This window comes from Anguilla anguilla, chromosome 4 (genome assembly GCF_013347855.1).
Source record: "Anguilla anguilla isolate fAngAng1 chromosome 4, fAngAng1.pri, whole genome shotgun sequence".
In the NCBI taxonomy this organism is placed as follows: Eukaryota; Metazoa; Chordata; class Actinopteri; order Anguilliformes; family Anguillidae; genus Anguilla; species Anguilla anguilla.
Window position 1 is genome coordinate 50874454 of NC_049204.1, and position 23227 is coordinate 50897680.

Sequence of the window (23227 nt, forward strand, 5' to 3'; positions counted from 1 at the left end):
TTCACTTTCGACTTTCTTTTTATTTTCATTTTTAAGTATGTTTGATGCCATACAAAGGGTCCACAAAAGACATCAAAAGGACGGCAAAAGGTCTGTGGATGGAATATCATTTTCTTTTACTTAAATGGCAAATCTGGAGCAGGTTCCATTTTGTGGTACATATTGCAAGAATGTTTTGTCAAATAATATGCTTAGCGTTCTGACCAAGTAGATGTAACCTTGGAAGCAGGGACAGAGTGTTGCACTTGTTACTGCATTAAGAGTCTTTGTTCCAGCTACTCAGTATAACCTCTGCTGCATCCAAAGTGCTATCTCGCTGCAGAAAGAAAGCACAATGTCAGTGCAATATGAAATACCTCAACCGCACATTTCAATAACGTAATCAGTGTGCTTACAATTTACACACTTCGGAATAAGGATGTAGAGAGAAATGGTTCACTTAGAAGCGTGAATGCTGTGAAGTCAGTCACGCACGTTTAAACAAGTAAAATGATGTCAAAATACACTGTACAATACAACAAATATGCCCTGATTATTGGTATGACACAGGTCATACAATATTCCTGAGACTGTTACAATATCCATAGCTTGACTCCAAGAAACATAAAAACAAAATGGCAGGTGAAGTGGACCCTGGACCTCTGTGAAACACACGCGTAGACACGCACACGTTTATGGAAATAATTAGCCTGATCAAACGTGAAAAATAAACAGCTTCCTCGGAGAGGAACTGGGACATCCTTTGATCTACTGAAGAACAGTTTCAGTAAAAATAAATATTTTTCAAAAACAATAAAAATTGTGAATTCAAGAAGCACAACACAACGACTGACTGCTCCAGATCACTGGAGTATAACTAAATTATACGCTAACACTTCCTCCTGCATTGCTAGACTCATAACCCCAGAATCCTCTATCCTGAGGCCCCTGTGAACAGCTCAGTCTGGCTTTCCATCCGCTCATCACACAGGTGGATCCACACAGCCCCACTCAAACAGAGACCCAAAAAATCTGACTGTGGGTGAAAGATGTCTGGTGGTGGATGGGGGGGGGGGGGGGGGTCTTCCATTTGCAACACATACTACTGCCTCACTAATTTAATTTAAGAGATACCAAATCAAGTTACCTTTATGAAGCAAAAGCGAACGTACTTCTCAAATCGCTTCTTAGAATCCTCCCCACAGAAGCCCGTCACTGGAATAGCAAACAGTTTCTAGAAAAAGAAAAATGTTATTGTTAATTGTCTCAGTGTAAACATATATAGATAAGTGAAAATATGTAACAGTACCAAGTTATTATAGCAGAGAAAGCCCCTATCCTCTCATAATTGTGAATTTCTTTCTTGCCTTTGGTTACTAGGAACAAGGAAAATTAATGTAGCACCTTTTCCTGGATCATCCATTTCACAAACTTGTAGTCATATGGCCCATCATCTCCCATGTGTGACAGATCTTTGTCTGCAAAAAATCAAGTTTTAGTTCCTCTGTACGTAAAATTGTAAAAGTTTATATTTTAATTACACGCTAAATACATTTTTTAAACCTATATACATTGCAGGTTTCCCTGCACTTGATAGCAGTTGATGATAAATTGACTGGTGGCTCCTACAAAGAAAAAGTGAATGATGAGGTTCATTATAGATGTTTTATAGCTATGTGATGAACCCACCTTGAAGTTGTCAGCCTATTCCATTACTAACATTGATTGCTACTCTTTTCAGCTGCGTAAGGAACGTGTAGCTCTAGCGATAAATGTACTCTCCCAGTCTCACAGGTAAGTCTCTGCATTAATAACATTTGACCACTAGATGGTGAAATGGCCAGCAAAGTTTTCAAAGTTTTAAAGACCCCTTTCACAAAGAGCACTTGGCTAAGTTAACCCGATTAGTTTGTTGATGTTTAGGGATAAACCCAGGATTTTCGATTTCACAAAATTGAGTTTGAGGCACCTTGTGACTAAGACAATGGTGTCCAGCAAAACTTCAGGTTTAAGCTTACATTAGCTGGATAACATGAACATAGCCTATATAAGCCACACCTCAATGTTTGTAAGAGGTTCTTGTTGATAAACAAGTATTGTGAGAAGAGCGCTAAGAAGAGAATGTCTTTTTAGAAACCAACAAGATCATTTAAGGCACTTGGATGCTTAGACCACCTATATGAGCACTACTGATTTAGGCATGAGTTTATTATTCACCATCACCAATTAGGAGTGCAGATAGCTAATTCAGAGTGAAGCAGATCCCTAACAGTGACAGACACTGAGCTCAGATTCTTCCCACCACCACATTTTGTATGTGGCGTGAAAATACAATTAAACATTTGTATAACACCGTTCAAAGGCTACATTAAATGAAATGCAAAGTGCTTCAAATTTGAGAAGAATAAAAACAAACAAAATAAGAGCAAAAACACATGGATATAAGATTGCACAATAAATGCACAGTGGAAATTAAAACAGGGCAAAAACAAATAAATCTTAAGAATGAATAAAATAAGAAACATCATTAAAGCCATATAAATGAAAATATCAGCAAAGCCACAGTATGCTGAGCAATCAGGAAAGAAATCAGTGTGTTCATGAGATTTCCTGGCCATGCAATGTGAATACTATTAAGAATGATGATCTGCAAGAGGATTTCACAATGGTAATATTTACATAATCAATAATACAATGCTGCCCCCCCCCCCCCCAAAAAAAGGGTTACATTATGAGGTTAATATGAAAGTTTTCACTAGCACAAAGCTAAATTAATACACCAAGCTATTTGAGGAGGGGGAAAAAAAGTTTGCATTTATTTGCAAGTCATAATCAAGGATGCTTTGGTTGAATCAGATGTCCTCATCTGCCCTGAGATAAAGAATAATAGATAAAGATCTAGAGAACTCACTGAGGGCCGTGACGTCTGCCGTGATGAAGTAACCTCCCTCGGGAACGACGGGGGACATGCCGGCCGACCGGAGCATGGCTGCCATGCGGTCCCTCTTCTCCTCCAGCTCCGCAGGCAGAGAGGCGAAGTAGCAGTCCGGGCGTCCCATGCGGCTGCAGTTCCACAGGAGCGCTTGAGCTAAGGCTTCCTGCGCGGCAGACATAATTAGGCCCTTTTGCTTTGGGACAAGGGCAACCTTCCTGCGCCTTGCCCTCTTCTCAAAAAACGTCTCACCGCAGACTGGAACGGAGAGTCGCAAAGCTCTCTACTGTTGTAAATATTTTTGATCTGAAGGGATTAGAGGGGCTACTCAAAAGGCATTAAAAAAAACATTTAACTATTGCCACTTTCATTACATAAAGGCACACAGAACACAAAGGGTTCTGACCAATTATTTTGTACCACCCCCCCCCCCCCCCCCCCTGAGAGTTCCCTTATGATTCATTCATTCATGTAAGAATATCCTAGACCAGTGGTTCTCAAGCTCAGTACTCAGTTACCACTGCGTTATGCTAGTTTTCAATCTAACCACAATTGCAATCCCAGAATTTTAACAAGTTGTTTTTTTATTACACTATTCGTGTTTAGAGCGATTATTTTAAGCCACATTGTCACAAATAGCTATGCATTCCATGAAAAATAAGTCTCATATTCACATTGTGCTATACAGCAAACAGTTACACAAAGAGAGGTAAAAAATGTTTTAACTGATCAAATTAAAGACCGAATCAATAGGTTTTTAACAAAAATGAAAACCAGCCTACACAGTTACACCCCAGGACTGAGTTTCAGAGCCTCTGTCCTAGACCCTCTTGGAGAGTACTGCAATGGATTGTTACGGGTTTACCTGTAAAGGAGTTGGACAGGAAAAAGATGTATACTTCATGACTGTCTGAAGATGTTTTACCAAATGTTCTGGGCCAATGGACCACCCGAGCTTAAAATAATATTAATAATAAAAATAAAACAAAGAGCGACATTAAAAAGGGAAAAGATGTTAATGTTGTTCTGCTGAGTACAATGCAGACAGTGTATATAAGACACAAAGAACCAAGGTAAAAGGGTATATTTCACATAAATATCCATGGTTCAAAGTGTATTATACATAAAAAACTGAGGTACAATGTGTATATTATACATAAAACCAAATAATACTGTGCTTAGACTTGAGTAATGGAGGAAAGAAAGAAGGCTTTGCACAGCAAAATCTTAAATAAGCAATAGCGATGACTACTACTTTGAGGACGAAACAGACGTTTCAGCATTAAGCTTTATAAGATACACAAGATAACTATACTGAGCACGGTAAATTTAATGACTAGCATAAAGTAGCTAATTCTACTGGGAAATTGTGTCAGGTACACAATATGGGATCCATTTTATATAGCTTGGAAAGTACTAGTCAGCTAGATGCAAAAACAATTTTATAGCAGTGCAGCAATCCTGCTCTCCTATGATCAGAAGGCAATTTCATCCATTACTTTCATCACTTATACCAGGGCATAGCCAACAATGTGACTGACCAAAGGCATCCTATTGGATGCCACTCTTGGGAGGAAGGGAGTTCCTCCGTTGAAGGACAGTACGAACCGTTGGCTCTCACCTTCCATCCAGTCACGCTGAAGGTCTTCCCAGCGCTGCCTATGGTGATGGTTCTATCCCACATACCAGGGAGAGTAGCTGTGAGAGACACGGTTGAACTACAGGCCACAGCTACAGGTCAGACAATTGCCACCACTGTAACAGACTGTATAACAATATTTCTCTGCACATCTGAAATATAGCTAAATAGATAGCAATACCTATCTTGATGTGCTTGTGGCCTTTGTAGACCAGCCACTCGTAGACCTCATCACTGAAGCAGAGTGTGTCATGCTTGGTGCACAAGGCAGCAACCATCTGCAACTCCTCTCTGGTGAAAATCTGTTGGGGTCAGGGGAAAAATGAGGCTAGAAATGCTAATCAATTCTAAAATGACTGTTCTTATTTAAAAGGAACAATATCTGAAGGCATTAGCAGGGAATGTAAGTCAACAGAAGACAGCCTACGCCTGCAAAAGAAAGAAACAATGCATTCCCTTTTTTGTTGGAGGGGTGCTAGGGGACTGGGAATTATGAGTTTTGTCAACTACAATTAAAGTATCCTAAATATGTAGTGCTTGAACGAATTTAAAATTCAGTAATATTGCATGAAATACGCAAATGCATGACATTACATGTTTTTACATTACAAATACAAGTATAACAGGATGAACAGGAACAGGCACACTCACAAGACACTGCATTACAGACATCATGCTAGCATGAACCCCAAAACTAAGTTAAAAGGATAGTCCAACTTCTTGGGAAATTCACTTTTTGGCTATCTTACCCATAGTTACAGTAAATACAGCACAAAAATATTAGAATATTAAAAATAATTAAATATTAGATTTGCCAGTTATGCATGTCCCTGACTGTAAACTTGCACCCCCACTACCACCACAGCCAATAGTACTACATACCTGGCAACCCTAAACTCAGGCTTCAAGCGGCTTTGCACAGCTACGAATCACTGTGCCTAGTTGGATGCATGGTTATAAAACAACCAAGATCTTGTTTTTGTGTTTTTATTTTGTTATAAACACACAAAATGCAAGTGCAAATAACTCAGCTTTTGCAGATGCTGGAGGAGTATTTCCATCACTAATTAGCAAAGCTAATTTTGCTTCCATCTGCAGCCATTCAGAGTGATAGCACAGTTAGCATGCAGCCCTTAGATATTGTCTAATATTTTTGTACTGGACATACAGGGACACAATTGGTGTAGATCTTGTTGTCTAATTATGGATAAGATATGGGAAAGATTCCCCAAAAGGTCCCTTTAAATACATAAAGCCTAACAATTATTCTTTGCCGACATGCAGAACACTCACCTTCCCAACAGGATTGTTTGGCGTGTTGATTATTATAGCCTTGGTTTTTGGGGTAAATTTACGTGCTAGCTCATCTGGATCCAGAACCCAGTCAGCACTAGTGATGCTCATCTTGTTTTCAGGCTTCGAAAAATAGCAAATAGAAACAACTAAGAAGCTGTCATCATCATGACCTGTATTTTCATGCGAATAGGACTTCTACAAAACATTGGTTGAACTTACAGGCCTTAAGGAAATGAACACAGGCTTTGCTCCTGCCATTTGGACCATGTGCGCATAGGCATTAAAGAAGGGCTCAATAATTATAACCTTTGAATGGACAGAAAAAGGGACAAAAATTTTTGTTTTTTTATTGCATATTTAGTCTTCATTTCTTTCTGTCACTGCTGCACTAGTGTGTGAATACTAAGAAATGTAGGATTTGTTTGACATATATATACACAAATCAGAATCCCCGAAATCACATCTAAGAAATCTTCTAGCAATGCCTTCAAAAAACATGTGTAAACACAGATACAAACCCTTACCTCATCTCCTTCTTCTACCAGACCTTGTATAGTACAGAATAAAGAGCCAAAACCTCCTACTGTCACCAAAATCTCTTTGAATGGGTCAATGTCTCTGTTGTATACTTTCCCATACACTTGTGACAGTGCCTTGACTAGAGATGGATGCCCCTGTTTTGAAACAATTGTAATTAACACATGACCAGCATTTGTACACTTAATGGTTAAATATCAATATTAAACCACCATTTTTGCTCTGTTATCTTGAATAATAATTTGAAGAAAAATGGAGCACCATTAGCCACACCAGTCTGCACTGAATCTACAAAAAACAGATCAATCCACATGTAAACTGGAGTAGTATGGTGGTTTACCCACATCAAGTAACAAGAAATCCAGAAGTGCTTTACAAAGCCACAACTTCCACAATAGCACATACCTGCTACACGCACGCATGCACACACACTTTGCAATGCACTGTACTGCCTTCGTTCAAATTCATATTTGATTTATTATTATTCTATTTTGGCACTAAGTGCATAAAGTTAAAAAAAAAATTTTTTAAAAAGGAAAAACAATTACACATCCTCTTGTGTACTGGTTCAGCCTGTCCACTCCTGCAGCCTGAGCCAAGCCCTCCTTGAGGTAGGCTGGAGGAGGGATATCTGGACATCCAGGGCCCAGGTTGACAATGGAAGGGTCTGCTTCCACAGAGGGAAAATCCACCCTGGGAACAAGACAAACAGGAACAGGAAGGACATACATTTTCCCCCTGTAGGTTTATTAACTTTCAATATTCAATGGCATCTACTTACCAAACATTCTTATTCAGCCCCTTTATTCTCCTGGAATGTTCATGCCTAAAAGACGTCATTTCGTGCGTTAAGGGGCTGAAAAAATAAATAAACCAATAAATAAATGAAACACCTAATTTCGTTATTATTAATAATAATAGTAATAATAATAATAAATTTGTTTGGAGACTAATTAAATCGTTTTCTCAGTGGAATTTCAAAGTAGGCTACATGTGTATAATGGCTTATTGGCTTTAACAGATTAGTTAAATTATCAACGAACTCCGTCATTTAAAAACAACATCAACAAAAAAAAACACTGTGCCGGTTACAACACAAAGACTGGGGTACACCGATATTAAGCATAAACAGTTAAAATACAATTCAAAATAAGACATAACTATCACTCACGGGTGAGGTTGAACACTTGGGGAAGATTTTTAGTGACTCTGCATTCCAGCCACCTCTTGAAGCATGAAATCAGTAGATCTTTCTTTGTTCGCAGGTGTTACACTGCTTTCAATTAATTCAATTAATGTTGGGTCGTTAGTTCTCTCTGAATACGTAACAAGACCGACCCTTACAGCCTGCATGCCAATCGAGTTTTGCTGTTTTGTTGCTGTCTGTTGCTATATTTCTGTACTTTATAAGGAAAGATTTATTTTATGAGAATGTGATCTCTTTTACATAAAGAAAAGCTAACTGTGCTCAGTTGAGACATTTATTACGAGTGACCAATATTTTACATGCAAACAGTATTTATGGGACAGTCGACTATATTTTGAATTATATCTTGATACATGCATCGATCATTTTCTGAGGCAGATAAAAGGCATATAATTTGCTAAAGAATTCATCTACTTCGTCAATAAAACCCCAGATTGTTATATGAAATGGCACAGTACCACCTAGTGGTTACCAGAGTCACTTAGAAGGGCATTCAAATATTTGCAGGGGTAGTGGGGGAGAGGTTTGTTAATTGTTATTGATAATTGCATAAAATATACACTGAAATACCCCTATTATGAAATCCAAATGCATAAGCCTCATTTTGTATCAAATATTCTATGTAATACCTAGCTTTTGCGGAGTCAAGATTTTTCTTCAGAAGTAGAAATTTACTTTGATCTGAAATTTCTCAGCACGCATAATAAGGAATATAAAATACACTTTTGGAGGGAAAAAATCCTAGAAAAGGCAATAATCCAAAATGTAAGTAATCCTTAAATGTAGACAAGCAAAGCTGTGTACTTGCCATTAAATGTACTTCAGCTAAAATTTACAATGTAGGGTGGTGTTTCGTTCTAATAGACACTTATTATATGATATGTTGGAGATCAGAAATATTGGTGATGCTTGTAGATGAAATATAGGAGGACAGTGAAGTTACACATGTCACCTACTGTGAGAACTGTTGCAAGCTAGTCCAAACCTGCAAATAATGCACTTGCGTATAATCCTCCAATTAGACCTTTATGTTATGTATACACCTACTTCCCTGCCTCAGTCTCTCATCCCTCTCCTTCCACCAGCAGGTTCATGTCCAGGACAGTTACTAAAGATATTTTTCTTGATTGCGATGACCCTAGTTGGATCCAAGGTTTTACTCTCCTTATGCCAAGGTCAGGAATGGGCCCTTCTACTCCTGAGGGTCCACAAGGGGGCCTCATAGAACAGTCTTAGAATACCTCTGAGTAACTGAAATTCAAGGTAAGCCATGTATTCTGGGCAACCTAAATGGGCGTGCAGTTTAATTTTAACATATTTATGGGTAAACCTCTCATATTTATTCAGACTTAATTATTATGACCTCCTTGTCTAAATTTAATGTCTATTTTGACATTTGATTTGACATCACCCTGGTCTTGGTTTAATGTGAAGATGTAATTGCTTCATTTACTTCTTGTCCAACTATGCTTCTGGTAGACCAACAGAGGGTGCTCTAATTTTTGGACCTGTTCAGGGATTAAGAGTGAACAGACTGCCCGTGAAGTTCTATCATATACTAGATAGGCCCTTGCAATCTAATTATGAGTTCAAACTGATTGTCTATTCATTTAGCGCTACAGGAAATGCTATACCACATAAATGGCATCTGTAGCTCAGAACCCATATTTTAACATCATCATGATAATCATGATATCTGTCCCATTTTAATTACTGCAGTGATTACATCCACCAGTAGATGGTGCAGTAATACAGACTACTGTACATACTTACCCCCTTTAAAATCAATTTTGTACTTCAGCAGCAAGTTAATCTTTCTTAAATAATTAAATATGTGGTTACATAATAAAAATGGTGTTTCAATGAAGATTGACTATCAAAATACAGTAATTTCTACTCAACTCTGAACATCTAATAATTTGCACTGTATCTAAATCTAGTCATGTGGGGAAAAACAAGTTAACAGTGACCTGAAAGATTTCCCTCAGTTGCAATATAGGTTTCTGTTTGAACTTTGTGTTTCAATTCACTAATAACACTACATCACTTTTTAAAGTTTCACTGATCCTCTTAAGAGATCTCGCCTTTAAAATGTTCTCATTATCTACTACTGTCAAGGGCATTGTATCAGCTGATTCTGCATTTTGAGAATCAGAGTAAAACAGAGGAAAAATATTGCATGTTTGTCACTATACTTGAGACATAGCCTAACAAGCAAAATTAAACAGACTTCAGTTATTAAAATGTACAAAGTACAGTACCATGCCATTGATTCTCCACTGGCTGAATCTTAATAATGTGGGACTGCTTGTCAAATAGCAATAATACTGTATACTCGTGGATAATGCAAATCCATGGGAACAAACAGCACTTCAAAAGATGTCTTTCTTGCTCATGTGCTGAGATAGCTACAGCAGCTCCCGTGTCCCCTTTCTGTATCTGTCCCAAAGCACAGGCTCGGGTCAGACAGGCTGGTTCTGAGTGTACTGCACCCCTGGGTTCCTCTTGGCCTCTTCCACTGTTAAAGAATGTAGACATGTTTCTGAGCTCGCGCCGGCGCGTTTAACATGAGTAATGGCCCGGCCTCGATCTGGCTTGGGCACTCTGTTGCCTTGACCAGCCACAGAGGCCTTCAGAGAAGCAGCACCGTTATGTCTTTGCAGACGCTATTCCTGTCAACCATCAAAACAATATTGACATTTCAGGAATTTGTAATGAAACATCGTCTGGGTTTTCACGTGAAGCGTCGTCCGTTCCTTTAACTATGGAAGGGAATCAGACACGCCACCATTAGCGATCCACAGCGCACGTGTCCGCTCCGGGACTATAATGCAGCCTTTTGAAACATGCAGTGCTGGAGGATTTGGAATTGAGGTTTGAGTAGAGCTGTTTGTTTCTGCCTCTGAAGCAGGCCAGATAGCCCGCTTCTTTGTGTGATTGAAAAACAAAGGGGCCGTATCCTGTTGTGCAGGGATCGGCTTCATTAGCAAAATGGGTTTACAGCAGCCCTCGAGCTTTTACACGAGCGCACCGATTGGAGCACAGCTCTCTTTAGTGTTGTGCTGGGGTTTGACATGGAGGTACGCTATTCAATTTGTGGTAGTCATGTGCATCACACGTAACATAAGACTTGGCTTTAAGCAGTTTTATGTATGTATGTATGTATGTATGTATGTGTGTGTGTGTGTGTGTGTGTGTGTGTGTAGGTGTGTGTGTGTGTGTGTGTGCGCGCGCGCGTGTGCGCATGTGTGTGTGTGCAAGCTTAATTCTGTCACTGATTATAGAACTTTTGGAGAGTGGCAGCCCAGAGGTGTAAAAAAACTCAAAGCAATGCATTAGAAAGTGACTGAGGTCCTAAATGAAGCCTGACCCCCACCACTCACCCCCAAACTGTGACCACTAAGCCCTGATTGGGTGCGAGAGGCTATCACAGTGGATTGAACCAGTGTGTCTGAAAGGCAGGGCTCTGGACAAAGAACCTGATGGTAATGCTAAGCTGCACATCCAGTGGGCTCAGTGACAACTGAATATGAAATGCTCCCTCGCAATCAATCACAGGGACCTTTCCAAATATGTGTCTGTGTAAAGAAAGCGCATAACAACCCTCCATATGCCCCCCTTTGTAACACGGATAACACACTGCAAACATTAACAAAGACCCAGTTCTGACAAAACAAGTCCTGCTGAGAAGTTAAACTACTGTTTTTTGAACATATTTTTCCACCCCAATTCCTTTTCAAATTAAAATTACCAGCAGTTACTTTTTCTGGTTTTGTCAATTTTAAGCACCTATTTACCTAATTGGGTAATGTGACAAAAATAAATAAAATATGTGACAATCCTGACAGGCTGCATTTTCGCTCTTTGGAAAGACTCCAGTAATCTTGAATGTTAAACTCAATTCACAGAACCTACCCTAGCTAAATAATGCTCCATAACTGATCACTTTTTCCTGTCTTGTATATTGAGGGGTCTCAAACATACTGCAGCATAGAGTACAGTGTTACACAATTAATACAACACCAGGCTTGATCCTTTATAATGGCTCTAAAATTATTTTTTATCAGACAATGTTTATGCTATAGAATTTTTAAAGATTATTTAAGAATACTATTTAAGAATATGACAACAGTTTACCTGAAAATCAATGTTGCTAAATGGTGAAATTGAAGAACAACGGCATCTATGGTGCCATCCCAGGTAACACCAGTTTACTATAAACACAGGCCAATTCAGAGCTCTTCCCTTTGCCTTTAAATAGATGGAAATGGGCCAACACCTCTGCGCTTTGTTCAGGTCAGGGAAAACACAAAGATCTTTTCAGTTTTAAAGAAGCTGCCAAACATTTCATATTCATTGAAGGCAATTACCTCATATGAAAGGCATAATTGCTCCCAAGCAGCTTACACTGCCATGTTAAGTACTGTATGCCCAGTTGTTTCAGAAGTGCCCTGAAGCCTAAGAGATTGCCATCAGTTTGGACTGCCACATTTTACCTCCCCAGAGGAAGAGCTGTTGAGGTTGTTGTCTTAAGGGCAGCCGCTGATTGTCTGAACCAATTCAGCCAAGATGTTAAAGAAGTAGAGACTTCCTTTGCATGTTAACTATTAGGAACCATGGCTTTTAAATGGCTGGGCACAGATTAAAAAGACTGGTGAACTGATTTCAAACTTTGACACACCCACACATCACAAAGCACAAATCTCAGCACCATGGAATAGTTTAACAGAGTTTGACACATGTAAAAAAACTTATTTTGGAATTTTTTTCATTTCTTATGAACGGGAATATTCCCATAATAATGCACCATGAGATGTGAATCTCAGTCACTTGTCACCTGATGGCACACTTCACACTGTTACAGAAGAAAGATGTGAGGCTGTAGCCAAAATCACCTCAGAATGGTGCTGTGACTAACTGAGTCTGCACATGCATGGCTTAAACGTTAAAGATCTTACTGTGAGAACATGTGAAGTGCACGTGTGTGTATGTATGTGTGTGTGTGTGTGTGTGTGTGTGTTGGGGTTGGCTACATGGGAAAGCGGTCCGCAGAGCATCTGCAGAGATAATGAGCTTTATTAACTCTGGTAATGTCTGCGGCCCAGTGTAGCATCCTGGTATTGAGCTGTGAGTGGAGTCACTCCCCACAGAGCCCCTTGCTGGACCCAGCGACTCAATGAATAATTGATCAGCTCAAGGATCCTCGCTCCGACTCACTGCCCCCTGCTCTGCAGAGAGAAAAAAAAACTACTTCTCCTCCGCAGGCTGGCTGCACCTCACCCAAACTACAGCACAGAGAGGGGAGGAACAGAGGAACAAGCCCTTCCAAAAAACAGATGGACTCATGCCCTGAAAAAAGTTGACAGAGGGTGCTTTAGGTTGGCTAAATGAAGAGGAGAATAGGTGCGCCTACAGATATTCTCTTCAAGCGGGATCCTTCAGCAACGCACCCACGCATCAAAACCTAGCTTTATGCAAAATCGATGAAACGTTTCACATTAGCCAAGGTATTGCATGACTATGTGAAGTGAGTGAAAGCAGACATTAGCAGCGCATAATTATCTGTCTGTGGGCGCACTCCCGCTGACCCGCTGGTTTATGATGTAGGCGGGGCTTTAAGGGTGATGTCATGGTCAGCGGGCACGTTATGAATAATACATCTCTGACAGCGGCTCCTGACGGACTCTGGACTGACACGCTCTGAGTGAGACACAGCGCTTCTGATGGCTGCTGAGAGATGAGCGAACCCGAGGCAAGGGAACAAGATGATCACAGTCCGCCACGAAGCTGGATCTGAAGCCACAGTCAGAGATTAGAGGTCAAAGGTTAGGCTAGGGCTGGTTTTTCTCATGGTTTTCGAGCTCCATGGAGGCAAAGCTGCTGCTTTTTGTGGTAATACAATGTCTGTAGGTGATGAATACATATAATTGGGATTGTTTGTGAGCACTGAGTGACGCTGTCACCTGCTAACACCGAGCACTTGTGTCTCTGTCCATCTAAAGGCCTTAAGGCTTTGGGCCCCTTTCTTCTGCTGCCTAATCACCCACTCATACTGTAAATTGGGCCCCTTTCCTGAGCAGCTCAAGGCCTGTGGGGGGCATCTGAATAGTTCTGTTCCTCTGTGCAGTTGACTAATGCTGCCTAACACCCCACCCAGATTTCTAGTCTTTAACTCTTTCACAGCTCTAGCCATCCCTGGAGCTACACTTTATCCTTTATCCCACTCTTTGTGTCCGTTTCACTCTTCTTCGTCTTCTGCTCCTTAAATGCTGGAATTTTAATAAGTCTGTGTGTTAAAACTCCACATAATTGGCATTTTCGGTAATTACTGTATGAATATATTGCACAGCAGGGGCTTTGAAGAGCTTGTTGAATACTACCGTTGGATTTGCTGCGTCAAATTGAAAAAATTTATCTTACAAATTGCGCCTTGTTGTAAACGGAACTTTTATTTACCACAGTTACTGCTTGTGTATTACCGAATATAACAGTTGAGATGCATGCCCATCTATCTCCCCCTCATCCTCCTCCTTGTTTGTGGAGGGGGAGGGGAGACATATGGAGGGGCAGCACCACGGGCCTCCTCTCCTCCGCACCTCCTCCGCTTACAGTAAATGGGTGCTCCAAGCACAGCTGCAAACAGAGCAGTGCCGGCCCTCCCCAGTACCCAGGGTGTTTGCACTGTAATTACGGAACCTTCTCATTGTGTGACTCTTAATCTGGGAGGGGCGGTGCATTGTGCGACGCACGTGCCCGATGCTCATCACCCTAAAAAAACCCCCTCCCGTCTCCACACACACGTACCTCCCCTCTTTGAGCCCTGACCCAGAAGTGTGCTCCGCAACAAAGGATGAAAGAGGCACAATTAGCGGCCTGACAGAGAGTTGTGCAGAAGGGCAGGGAGCGTGTGTACAATGCAGGGCTTATACGGCACTGTAAATCCACGCTGGGACAGTGGACAGATAACTGCACAACTGGGGATTGATGACAACTTCCATATTCCGTGATTGGAACTGGCATCCTATGTGTTACAGATGTTGCTTTGCATTACATTTTGGCATTTGGCGGGCACTCTAATTCAGAGCAACTTACACAGATTTGTTTACATTTTGACGTACAATCCGTTTTTACAGCCGTATATTTATTGAAGCAACTGAGGTTAAGTACCTTGCTCAGGGGTACAACGGCAGTGCCCCAGTTTGGAACCAAAGTCCAGCTCCTTAACTATTGTGCCTCATCGCTTTTCGTCAGGAAGATGTTTATTCTTCCTCAGGAAGTACAGTTTACTGGTGATGTAATCAGATAAAATGTGCTGTAAAAGTAATAGTTTATTTTCAAAGGATTTTGATGACCATGCAGTCCTAAGGCTATGAGGTAAAACTGGTCGAACAAAATCCATGAAATGACAATGAAATAAGACAAACAGTGCAAAGTATCACAAAAAAAACAGACAACAACAACAAGACCATTGTAGTATGTACCACCATTGTACCACAGTGTGTGGACCTCAACAGTTACTGTTACTATAACCCCTTTCCTGCAATGTTTGACTTAGTCTCAAGAGGGAATTGTATTCTTTAAAAAAAAAAAAACTATATAGAAATCTTTTAATGCATTTTAATTGCATATACTGTATAGTATAGCACTTTGTTCTTATATTTTATCTGTATTTAAGATATGGAGATGTAATGGGGTTCAAATAAATGTCCCTCATGCATACATTATATACATTGTAATTGCAAATTTGCTGTGAAGTGAGTGCACTTATAAAGCAGGCAATACTGTGTGGAACATGATCCCTCTGACTGGGTCATCATTATTGTATGAGGAAAAGAAAGTAAGCTGCCAATCTTCAAAAGCAGAATTTTTAAAAAATTTGATTACTTTGTTACAATGTTTAAAAAATGTTGAAAATCCCTGACATGATCCAAATTATTTTCCTTGTCTGAGAAAAGGCAGGTCTCAAAGATCAAACTTAACACTAACATACTGTGTGGTAGTGTAAGATTCACCGATGCATGTGACAGGACTGTATGTCTCTTGCACTCAGAGGACACATGAGTCCTGTAATCCTTACTGGCTGCTGAGTCCATTCAGGCAGTACAGTCAGAGATGAAAATACAACGTGAGGATTCAGTCTTCCTCCAGCCTAGTGACACAACCTACGCAGATTATTTCACAAGCCACTGTAGAACACATCAAATGTCTGTTCTGTTTTTCCTTATTGATCCAGTGATCCAGCTCTCAGATAATCCAAGAGGTCTCTGAGCAACAGATCAAAGGAACACTTGTGCTTGTGTACATACAGAGTTATTTACACACACACTCTGCTTCAGAACAGGCCCATAATGAAGAAGAGCACACACATATCCAACATCTCATCATTTTTTTGATGTATGTGTTAATCAGAGAGTTCTCAACGTCGGTCCTGACGGAAGCTCCCGACTTTGTCCCAGAGGGAGTGAGCATTGAATTCTGGGGATAAGGCATGTGATTAGTGGGAGGGCCAAAGTTTAGATTGAACCTTGAGCAGATCAATATGTGGTCATCTTCACCCTGGGACAGCAAAGTGTCATGGGACCCAAGCGCCGGAGAATTGAAAAGCCGCGTTGGGGAAGAGTAGCTTAGGCTCACCCACACCTCTCCCACTGAAAGGCATGGCGGTGGTCCATGCGCCATACAGATAGCTACCAGAGAGTGTGCGGGCATGACAATAGCAAAAAAAAAGGGCGCGTGGTGAGAAGGGCCTTTCCACGCTCAGTGAGCGCCGGTGACGGTAATGGCCCCTGTCAGGCGGAACCACAGCCGAGAGCGAGGCGTCGCGCTAACTAGCGACGGCAGAATAAAAGCTCCGCGTCAGGCCCTTCGTTCCTCCGTGAGAGGGACACGGCCGGGGAAAACAACAGTCGCAATTATTCGCGCGCCAAGTCACTCGGGCAAGAGTCAGCCTTCATTAGGCCTGTTTTGTGCAGATTGCAAAAAAGTTTAATGGATGAGCGGTCAGGTAATAGGCCACGGGGGTATATCACCTGCGCGAGCTGGGCCCTCACGCCACTGGCTCGGGATATCAGCCCCGCGGAAGCAACGAGACGCGCAGGAGGAGGGCATCTCTGGTCATGGCCAGGTGACGGCGGCACTTTAATAGGGCTACCAAAGTCAACCTGTGGCCTTAGTTGTCTCACCCTGGGACCTCATTAATACACTTACAGTCTGAAATATGAGAGGGAAAATGCTGCAATTACTCCTCCAAGCATTTTTAACTCACGTTGGGTTACACTGGGACCCCTAGTGGACAAGTCTAATACGTTGATGTGTTCACCTTGAAAACAGTTCCTTTAATTTGTTATCATAGCTTATTATACTTAGAGATCATAGAGGACTCATGGATTATAAAGGTTTATTTGAGAAAACCCACTAATGGGCACAGGTGTTTTGGTTGAATCCTTTGCTGATTCTTGTGTTTATTATAGCAATGCATTGCTGTAGGGCCATATCTCTTACATTATCAGTGCAAATATCCCTTCAACAATGCATCTTCAACGAATTTCAGGTGATTACAACACTGCTCTGTTTGTTGCAACAGACCACAGTTTCGTATTAAGTTAGCACACTTATTTCACTGCAAAACTAAAGGTGCCAGCTCTCTTAACATTTACTCCACTCCCATGTGACACAAGTTACTGTGACGAGGACAGTCATTACTCTTGGAGGATGACCGTAAATCCACCCAGCGTGAATGGGTCCAAATGAGGTCATCTTTCTCACCGGAGCGCATCTCTCAATAGTGGTTCTGTTGCGGTGGTGAAATATTGAGGAAGATGATAGGGGTAATTATTGGTGATTTCCCGGCTGTGTCTGTCATTGGGTCGGGGGGCATCAGCCTTTAACTGTGGTTGAATGTATCACCTGCCTAAAGCCCTGTGTTCGGATCACTGATTATTACCTGCCTGATGTGCTGCATTCAGGCGTGCAGTCTTCATTGATCAACCCTTACGCCCTCACCCATTAGGGTGTGAGAGCACGCTCCTGTTTTCTCTGTGTAAATAGTATTTTCACCACCTTAAGATCTCCAAAATACCGGATAATGTAATTTTATTACACAGCTCCTCCTACAGGACAGGTGTTGAAGACCTATTATCTAGGACTAATGCAAACCTACAGCAAACCGTTACTTCTTAGGAGCCAGATTATGGTGCATAATGGTCCAAAACATTCCGGTGTGCAATTTATACAAAAAATGTACAGATATGTCATATATGCATGAACACAACTTAGCCTAGATGCCTTCTTAAAATATACTGTAATATTACTTATTATCCTGTCACTAGTGGGGAGGTATACTGAAAATACATTATATGACCAAAAGTATCTGGACACCCCTTGATCTAGAGCTGTTTTTCATGGTTTGGGCTAGGCCCCTTAGTTCCAGTGAAAGCAAATCTTAATGCTACAGCATACAATGACATTCTAGACGATTCTGTGCTTCCCCAACAACTTAGGGAAGGCCCTTCTCTGTTTCAGCATGTCAATGCCCCCGGGCACATGGCAAGATCCATATACAAATTGTTTTGTCGAGAACAGTGTGGAAGAACTTGACTGGCCTGCACAGAGCCCTGACCTCAACTCCATCCAACATCTTGGGGATCAATTGGAAAGCCAACTGTGACCCAGGCCTAATTGCCCAATCAGTGCCCAACCTCACTAATACTCTTCTGGCTGAATGGAAGCAAATTCTGGCAGCAATGCTCCACAATCTGGTATGAAGCCTTCCCAGAAGAGTGGAGGTTGTCATAACAGAAAAGTTTGGATGAGATGTTGGATGTCAGTTGTCCACTTACGTTTGGCCATGCAGTATACTTAGGTGCACTAAAAATTGCTGCTAATAATTTTTAATAATCTTTTTAATGATTAAAGGGTCATGACTGTATGCCGAGTTGTATTTGGCCCCTAGGCTGCCAGTTAAATAGCACTGGTCCAGAGAGACCTGTTTTCTTTGTAGTTTAACAGGAAAGGTTTGACAGAGGCTTGGACATTACTAAAATAAACAATGACACTTGCAAAAAACAATCAGTATGAACAATAGTATAGGCCAAAATAATTAATTGTGTGTGTGTGTGTGTGTGTGTGCGTGTGTGTGTGTTGCGTGTGTGCATGTGCATGTGTGTGTGTATGTGTGTATATATATATATATATATATATATATATATATAATGTCTGAAAACAACCATTCTACAAAATCTCGACTCAACCAAGTTAAGAAGTAATGGCCATTACAGCCGGGTGCCAGGCCCATAAGGCAAAGTGCCAAGCAAATACATTCATTCTTTGCGACCAAGCAAATATTTTGCGTTGATGAAACGCTTTAAAATAAATTGGTAACAGATGCAGCCTTCCTCAAGGCCCATCCATCAGCTTCTGTTTGGGTGCTGTTCCTGGCCTTCCCCGCCAGTTTATGTGCAGAGAGAGAAGGGGAGAGAAAATGGAAGTTCTCTATCTATGTCGCTGGCTGGCCTAGACTCCTGCAACTATCTAACATGCGGCCTTTTTCTTTAATTACTTTCTTCATGCTTTGAGAGCTTTGATGACTTGATTAAGCCCTGCAGTGCAGTTCCAGTCCCTAGCCTGCTGATAAATTAGCCTAAACCTTATTAACTTACTAATTCCAATCAATAGAGCATTGATGCAGAACATTGCAAAGACAAAAAAAATGCTGCCAACATGGTGTAAAGGAGTGATTCAAGCCACACAATGATTAGCAAAACTAATCATGCTCTCTCCTGGAAAATTAACATATAGTATATTCACAGAATGGGGAAAATGAAGCTGCTATTTTTAATAGTTTGTTAGAATTTAATGTGCCTCAATTGACTTTTTTGATATTGCTAATTGTTTGTTCTTCATTCATTAACTGATATGGAGCTTCATTAGTCAGTCTGAAGTGCCTGATGTGGCCTGAGGTAGTGTGTGTGTCAGAAGGGCTTGTTTTGTCTCTTCAGGGTAATGCAGTCAAGGTGCTGATATGTCCACAGCTCTATAAAGCATGGTGGCCACGATGTAACCTTACAGCAATCATGTCGAGCAATGAGACCAAACTGGCTGTCAGTGGTATGGGGAGAGAAAGAGATCTGGTGACAGAAGGATGTGGCGTGTAAAACAATATTTGCAACAATGGAATGCAACTTTGTTCAAACTCAATTGTCATTTGGCATGGTTTCTGGAGCTCTCTGGGACATCCGCCAAGCTCAGCGGAGATACCCCGCCTCTCCTTAGAGAGCCTGTCTGAAGGTTCATTTCTGGAGCCAATGCAGACCATTCAAAAGAGCAAGGGTAGCCAGAACTTAGAGTCTGAGTCATGCATTGGTTTCAGGAGGCTAATTCATCAAGAGGAAAAATTCTCTTATAAAGAAACCTGGCCTGATAAAATGCACTGGTGTGTAGATTCTCTCTGCAGCTCCTTGATACAAAGACTTCAATATCTGGAAAACAATATTTGGCACATTTCTACATGGAAAAACATAAATTTGTGGTGGTTAAACGTGATCGATAAACTGCACATTTTAATTTCACTGGTGACCATTAAAAGTATATATTTCAGAAATCCATCCGATGCGGTATACCAGATGGGATATGAGGTGCTGCCGCAAATGTTATGCTTTCATACAGTATCGAGCCCACACAAGAGACATTAGATGGCTACATTTATTCATCTTTCAGTACAGAGATGCTTTTTTTTTTGCCAGGAAGACAAGTATCACCTTATCACAACCGCGTGCTGTTCGGCTCCTGAACAGCGTTCTTTTATTTGACATGACCCTAATGAACAGAGCGCTGCGAGGGAAACCCAATGCACCTCCATTTAGGACCGTGCGTATTGACCTCCGCTTCCCCTTCCCTCGGTTTGTTTTGACCGTGTCGAAAATGGGACCTCGACTCGCTTCTTATGGGAAGCCGGCTTTAAAATGATGTCCCGTACCATTAGGCCGACCGCCGCGAACGAGAAGCGTTCTCCATTTCAGGGCCATTGATCCGCTATGCAAGTCGAAAGCACTCCTCCGCCTCGCGCTTGTCACAGCGCGCACGCTCCCAGAGAATTCATGCTTACCCCCGTGTTTTAAAACAAAGCGAAACGGCCATTTTTCTATAAGGTCTAGACTGCTGCTTATTCCCGCTCCCATCCGTCTCTGGGCCCCGCAGCTTTGATCAATACCATAATTGGCAATTATCATGTCTCCAATAAAGCCATTTTTTTAAGGTTGTCTGGCCATACATTCCTACGCTATGCCTAATAATTTTATCGATTTTAATTATTCCTGAAAATGTACCTTGAGCAAATGTTTGAATTTCCTTGTCTGCAGCATAATTTTTGATAAATATTATCCAGTGTTAAGGTATGAACTCAATAATAATTTAAAGTGGAAAAAATAAATTGTTTGTAAATGTATTTAATACATTCAATTTAATACCAGCTTAAAAGTGGATTTATTTATATACTAATGATTGATGAAACCCACACTATTTCACAAGAGGGAATGAAATATGTCTAAGAACAAGAATAAATAAGTTTTAAATAAATTATAAAATAAAGAATAAATACATTTTCTCATCTTGAACATGGTACTGTATTGCTGATTTTGAGTCTGTCGCTGACCCCTGCCTCTGTTTCTTCAAGCGGATGAGTAAGTGCAGGGCCCAGACTGAATGCTGGGAAATTTGACCTGTAACACAAACCCATTTAGCATATGGCATTTTTAACAACTGAATGTAAACAGGAGACAAGCCAGGGGAACTGTAAAACACGCTCCTGTGGGGCAGTCCCAGCGGGAGCACGCTTTAACATTCATTCAGGGACTTTAATGGAGGCTGCCTACTGTCCACTTGCTTTTCCTACAGGGCAATGACAATTCGAGGTCAAGCAATCCAATACGCGGGCCTCAAAGGGTGGACCCTTCTCCATGCACCTCCACTGATCCCCGCGCATTCAAACTGGCGAAGGATGTTGATATCAACTGTCGAACCTTAAACATCCACAGGCTCTTTTTTGAAGTGGAAGATGTTAACAAATCAATTTCCATCTAGGAATCAGGTTTCTGAGCCTGTCGATGTGCTTACAGATAGTTGAGAATGTTTAGTGTGAGGCAAGAGGGCTATCACATGCGCAAAACAAATACTTCAGATCGCCTCTTGAAATCGCCTCTTAATGAAAGGTTTGTCTCCATGCTATATGTGACTGGGCCAGAAAGTCTGTGGTTTTTTTAGTAAGGCGGTACAGAAAAAGGGCCAACACCTTTTTAATGAAATATTTGTTTGATTTTTTTATTTTCATTTGCATTCTCTGTGGTGAACTGTAACACACATTTGCACACTAGCAGATGCATGTTTGTATCTGCAGCGAAATCCTTTATGCCGAACATGCATGCGTGTTTTTCCAGCAGCTGCATTTAAAAATGCAGAAAAAGACCATAAAGGCTCTAGAAGAGGGGTGTTAAGGAGTTAGATGCCGGGAAGCAGAGGGACAGCTAGGCTAGAGAAGCCATAAAGCCTGTTAGGGTACATTAGTTGGGAAAGGGTCATAAGACTTCATAAATGTTTCAACGTGACTGGAACATTTGTCTTTCAGTTGCCCGGTAAAACCCCATAAAGGCTCCAAGAAAACGGAGGGCTAAGCCGCCGCTTCCTTCGGCTAGCGCACTTTGCGCTGTCAGGTCCCCATCAATGTTTCATTCCCCTCCGTGTTAGAGATGCGCAGATGATTCAGTAACTCTCCGACGGTCGGCCTCCCGACGAGGCAAGTGCATAACTAAGCCCTTTACCAGAGTATCTCATTATTAATGAGTCAGATGAGCGCACGAGACGCCCGTTCACGTGGGCCGAGTTTTTTGCGCTGCTCTGAAATGCTTTTCGCAATCAATCAACAGCTGAGGAGCTGCAGAGCAAAGGCACCGGAGGCCGAAGGAGTGTTGGAACGCTCCTGAGCGCTGCCCATATGGGATGCACCTTGTCACATGCCACGCTCTTCCTTTTCGACCCGGGGCGTACCGCGGAGAGTCGATAGGGGTCACTGCCAATTGTCCTGCTGACAAAAGAGGGGGTTATGGCTGGTTCCCGTGTGCCGAACGAGGGAGTGTGCAGCCAGTTCATTAAACAGCTTTACAAACTCAGGGAGGATGTTCTCCCTGGCACTGAGGCCAGCACAAGCACCCCCCCACCCCCCCGGCCCCTCCTGCACCCCTGCCCCTGGGCCCCTGGGGGCCTGTCCAGTGTCATTACCATACTGCCGTCCCCACTGCCATAATTACCTGTGGATGAGCACAGGCCCCAGCTCCCCGGCCCCCCGGCCCCCCAGCCCCCCCAGCCCCCGGCACACAAAGGGGCAAGAGCCTGATTAGGAGAGCAGACGTGGCAAAAGTAGGAGGAGGGGGAGGGGACTAACTAACACATAAACTCGCTGCCCCCCCTGCCCCTCCCCGCCACAGCACCATAAGCTTTGTTAAATGTGAGCGACAGCTATTGATGGGCGTTGCTCTGACCAGCCCCCTTTTACATCCATCAATGGGGCAGGGGGGAGCGAGTCGCTGGGTCCAGCGTTCGGCAGGCCTGGCAGGGCCAGCGCTGTTCCTCAGCTTACGGGCTCGCGCGC

General features: G+C 41.9%; 1 protein-coding gene across 3 annotated transcripts; it reads right to left on the reverse strand.

Moving 5' to 3' along the window:
* On the reverse strand, nucleotides 1-7662 carry LOC118225054 (kynurenine--oxoglutarate transaminase 3-like). 3 transcript variants are annotated; one of them, XM_035413067.1, is made up of 13 exons: nucleotides 7555-7662; nucleotides 7165-7239; nucleotides 6932-7076; nucleotides 6371-6520; nucleotides 6066-6152; nucleotides 5844-5966; nucleotides 4732-4852; nucleotides 4533-4609; nucleotides 3777-3866; nucleotides 2891-3077; nucleotides 1384-1457; nucleotides 1127-1213; nucleotides 1-316 (listed from the first exon to the last, which is right to left on the reverse strand). In XM_035413067.1, exons 2-13 carry the CDS (start codon nucleotides 7221-7223, stop codon nucleotides 257-259), a joined length of 1260 nt encoding a protein of 419 aa, XP_035268958.1. In that variant the 5' UTR covers nucleotides 7224-7239; nucleotides 7555-7662; the 3' UTR covers nucleotides 1-256. The 3 variants fall into 3 exon arrangements, with proteins under 3 accessions (XP_035268958.1, XP_035268959.1, XP_035268957.1); XM_035413068.1 differs by having other exon boundaries at nucleotides 1152-1213; nucleotides 4533-4642; XM_035413066.1 differs by having other exon boundaries at nucleotides 4533-4642.
* Nucleotides 7663-23227: the final 15565 nt, after the last annotated feature.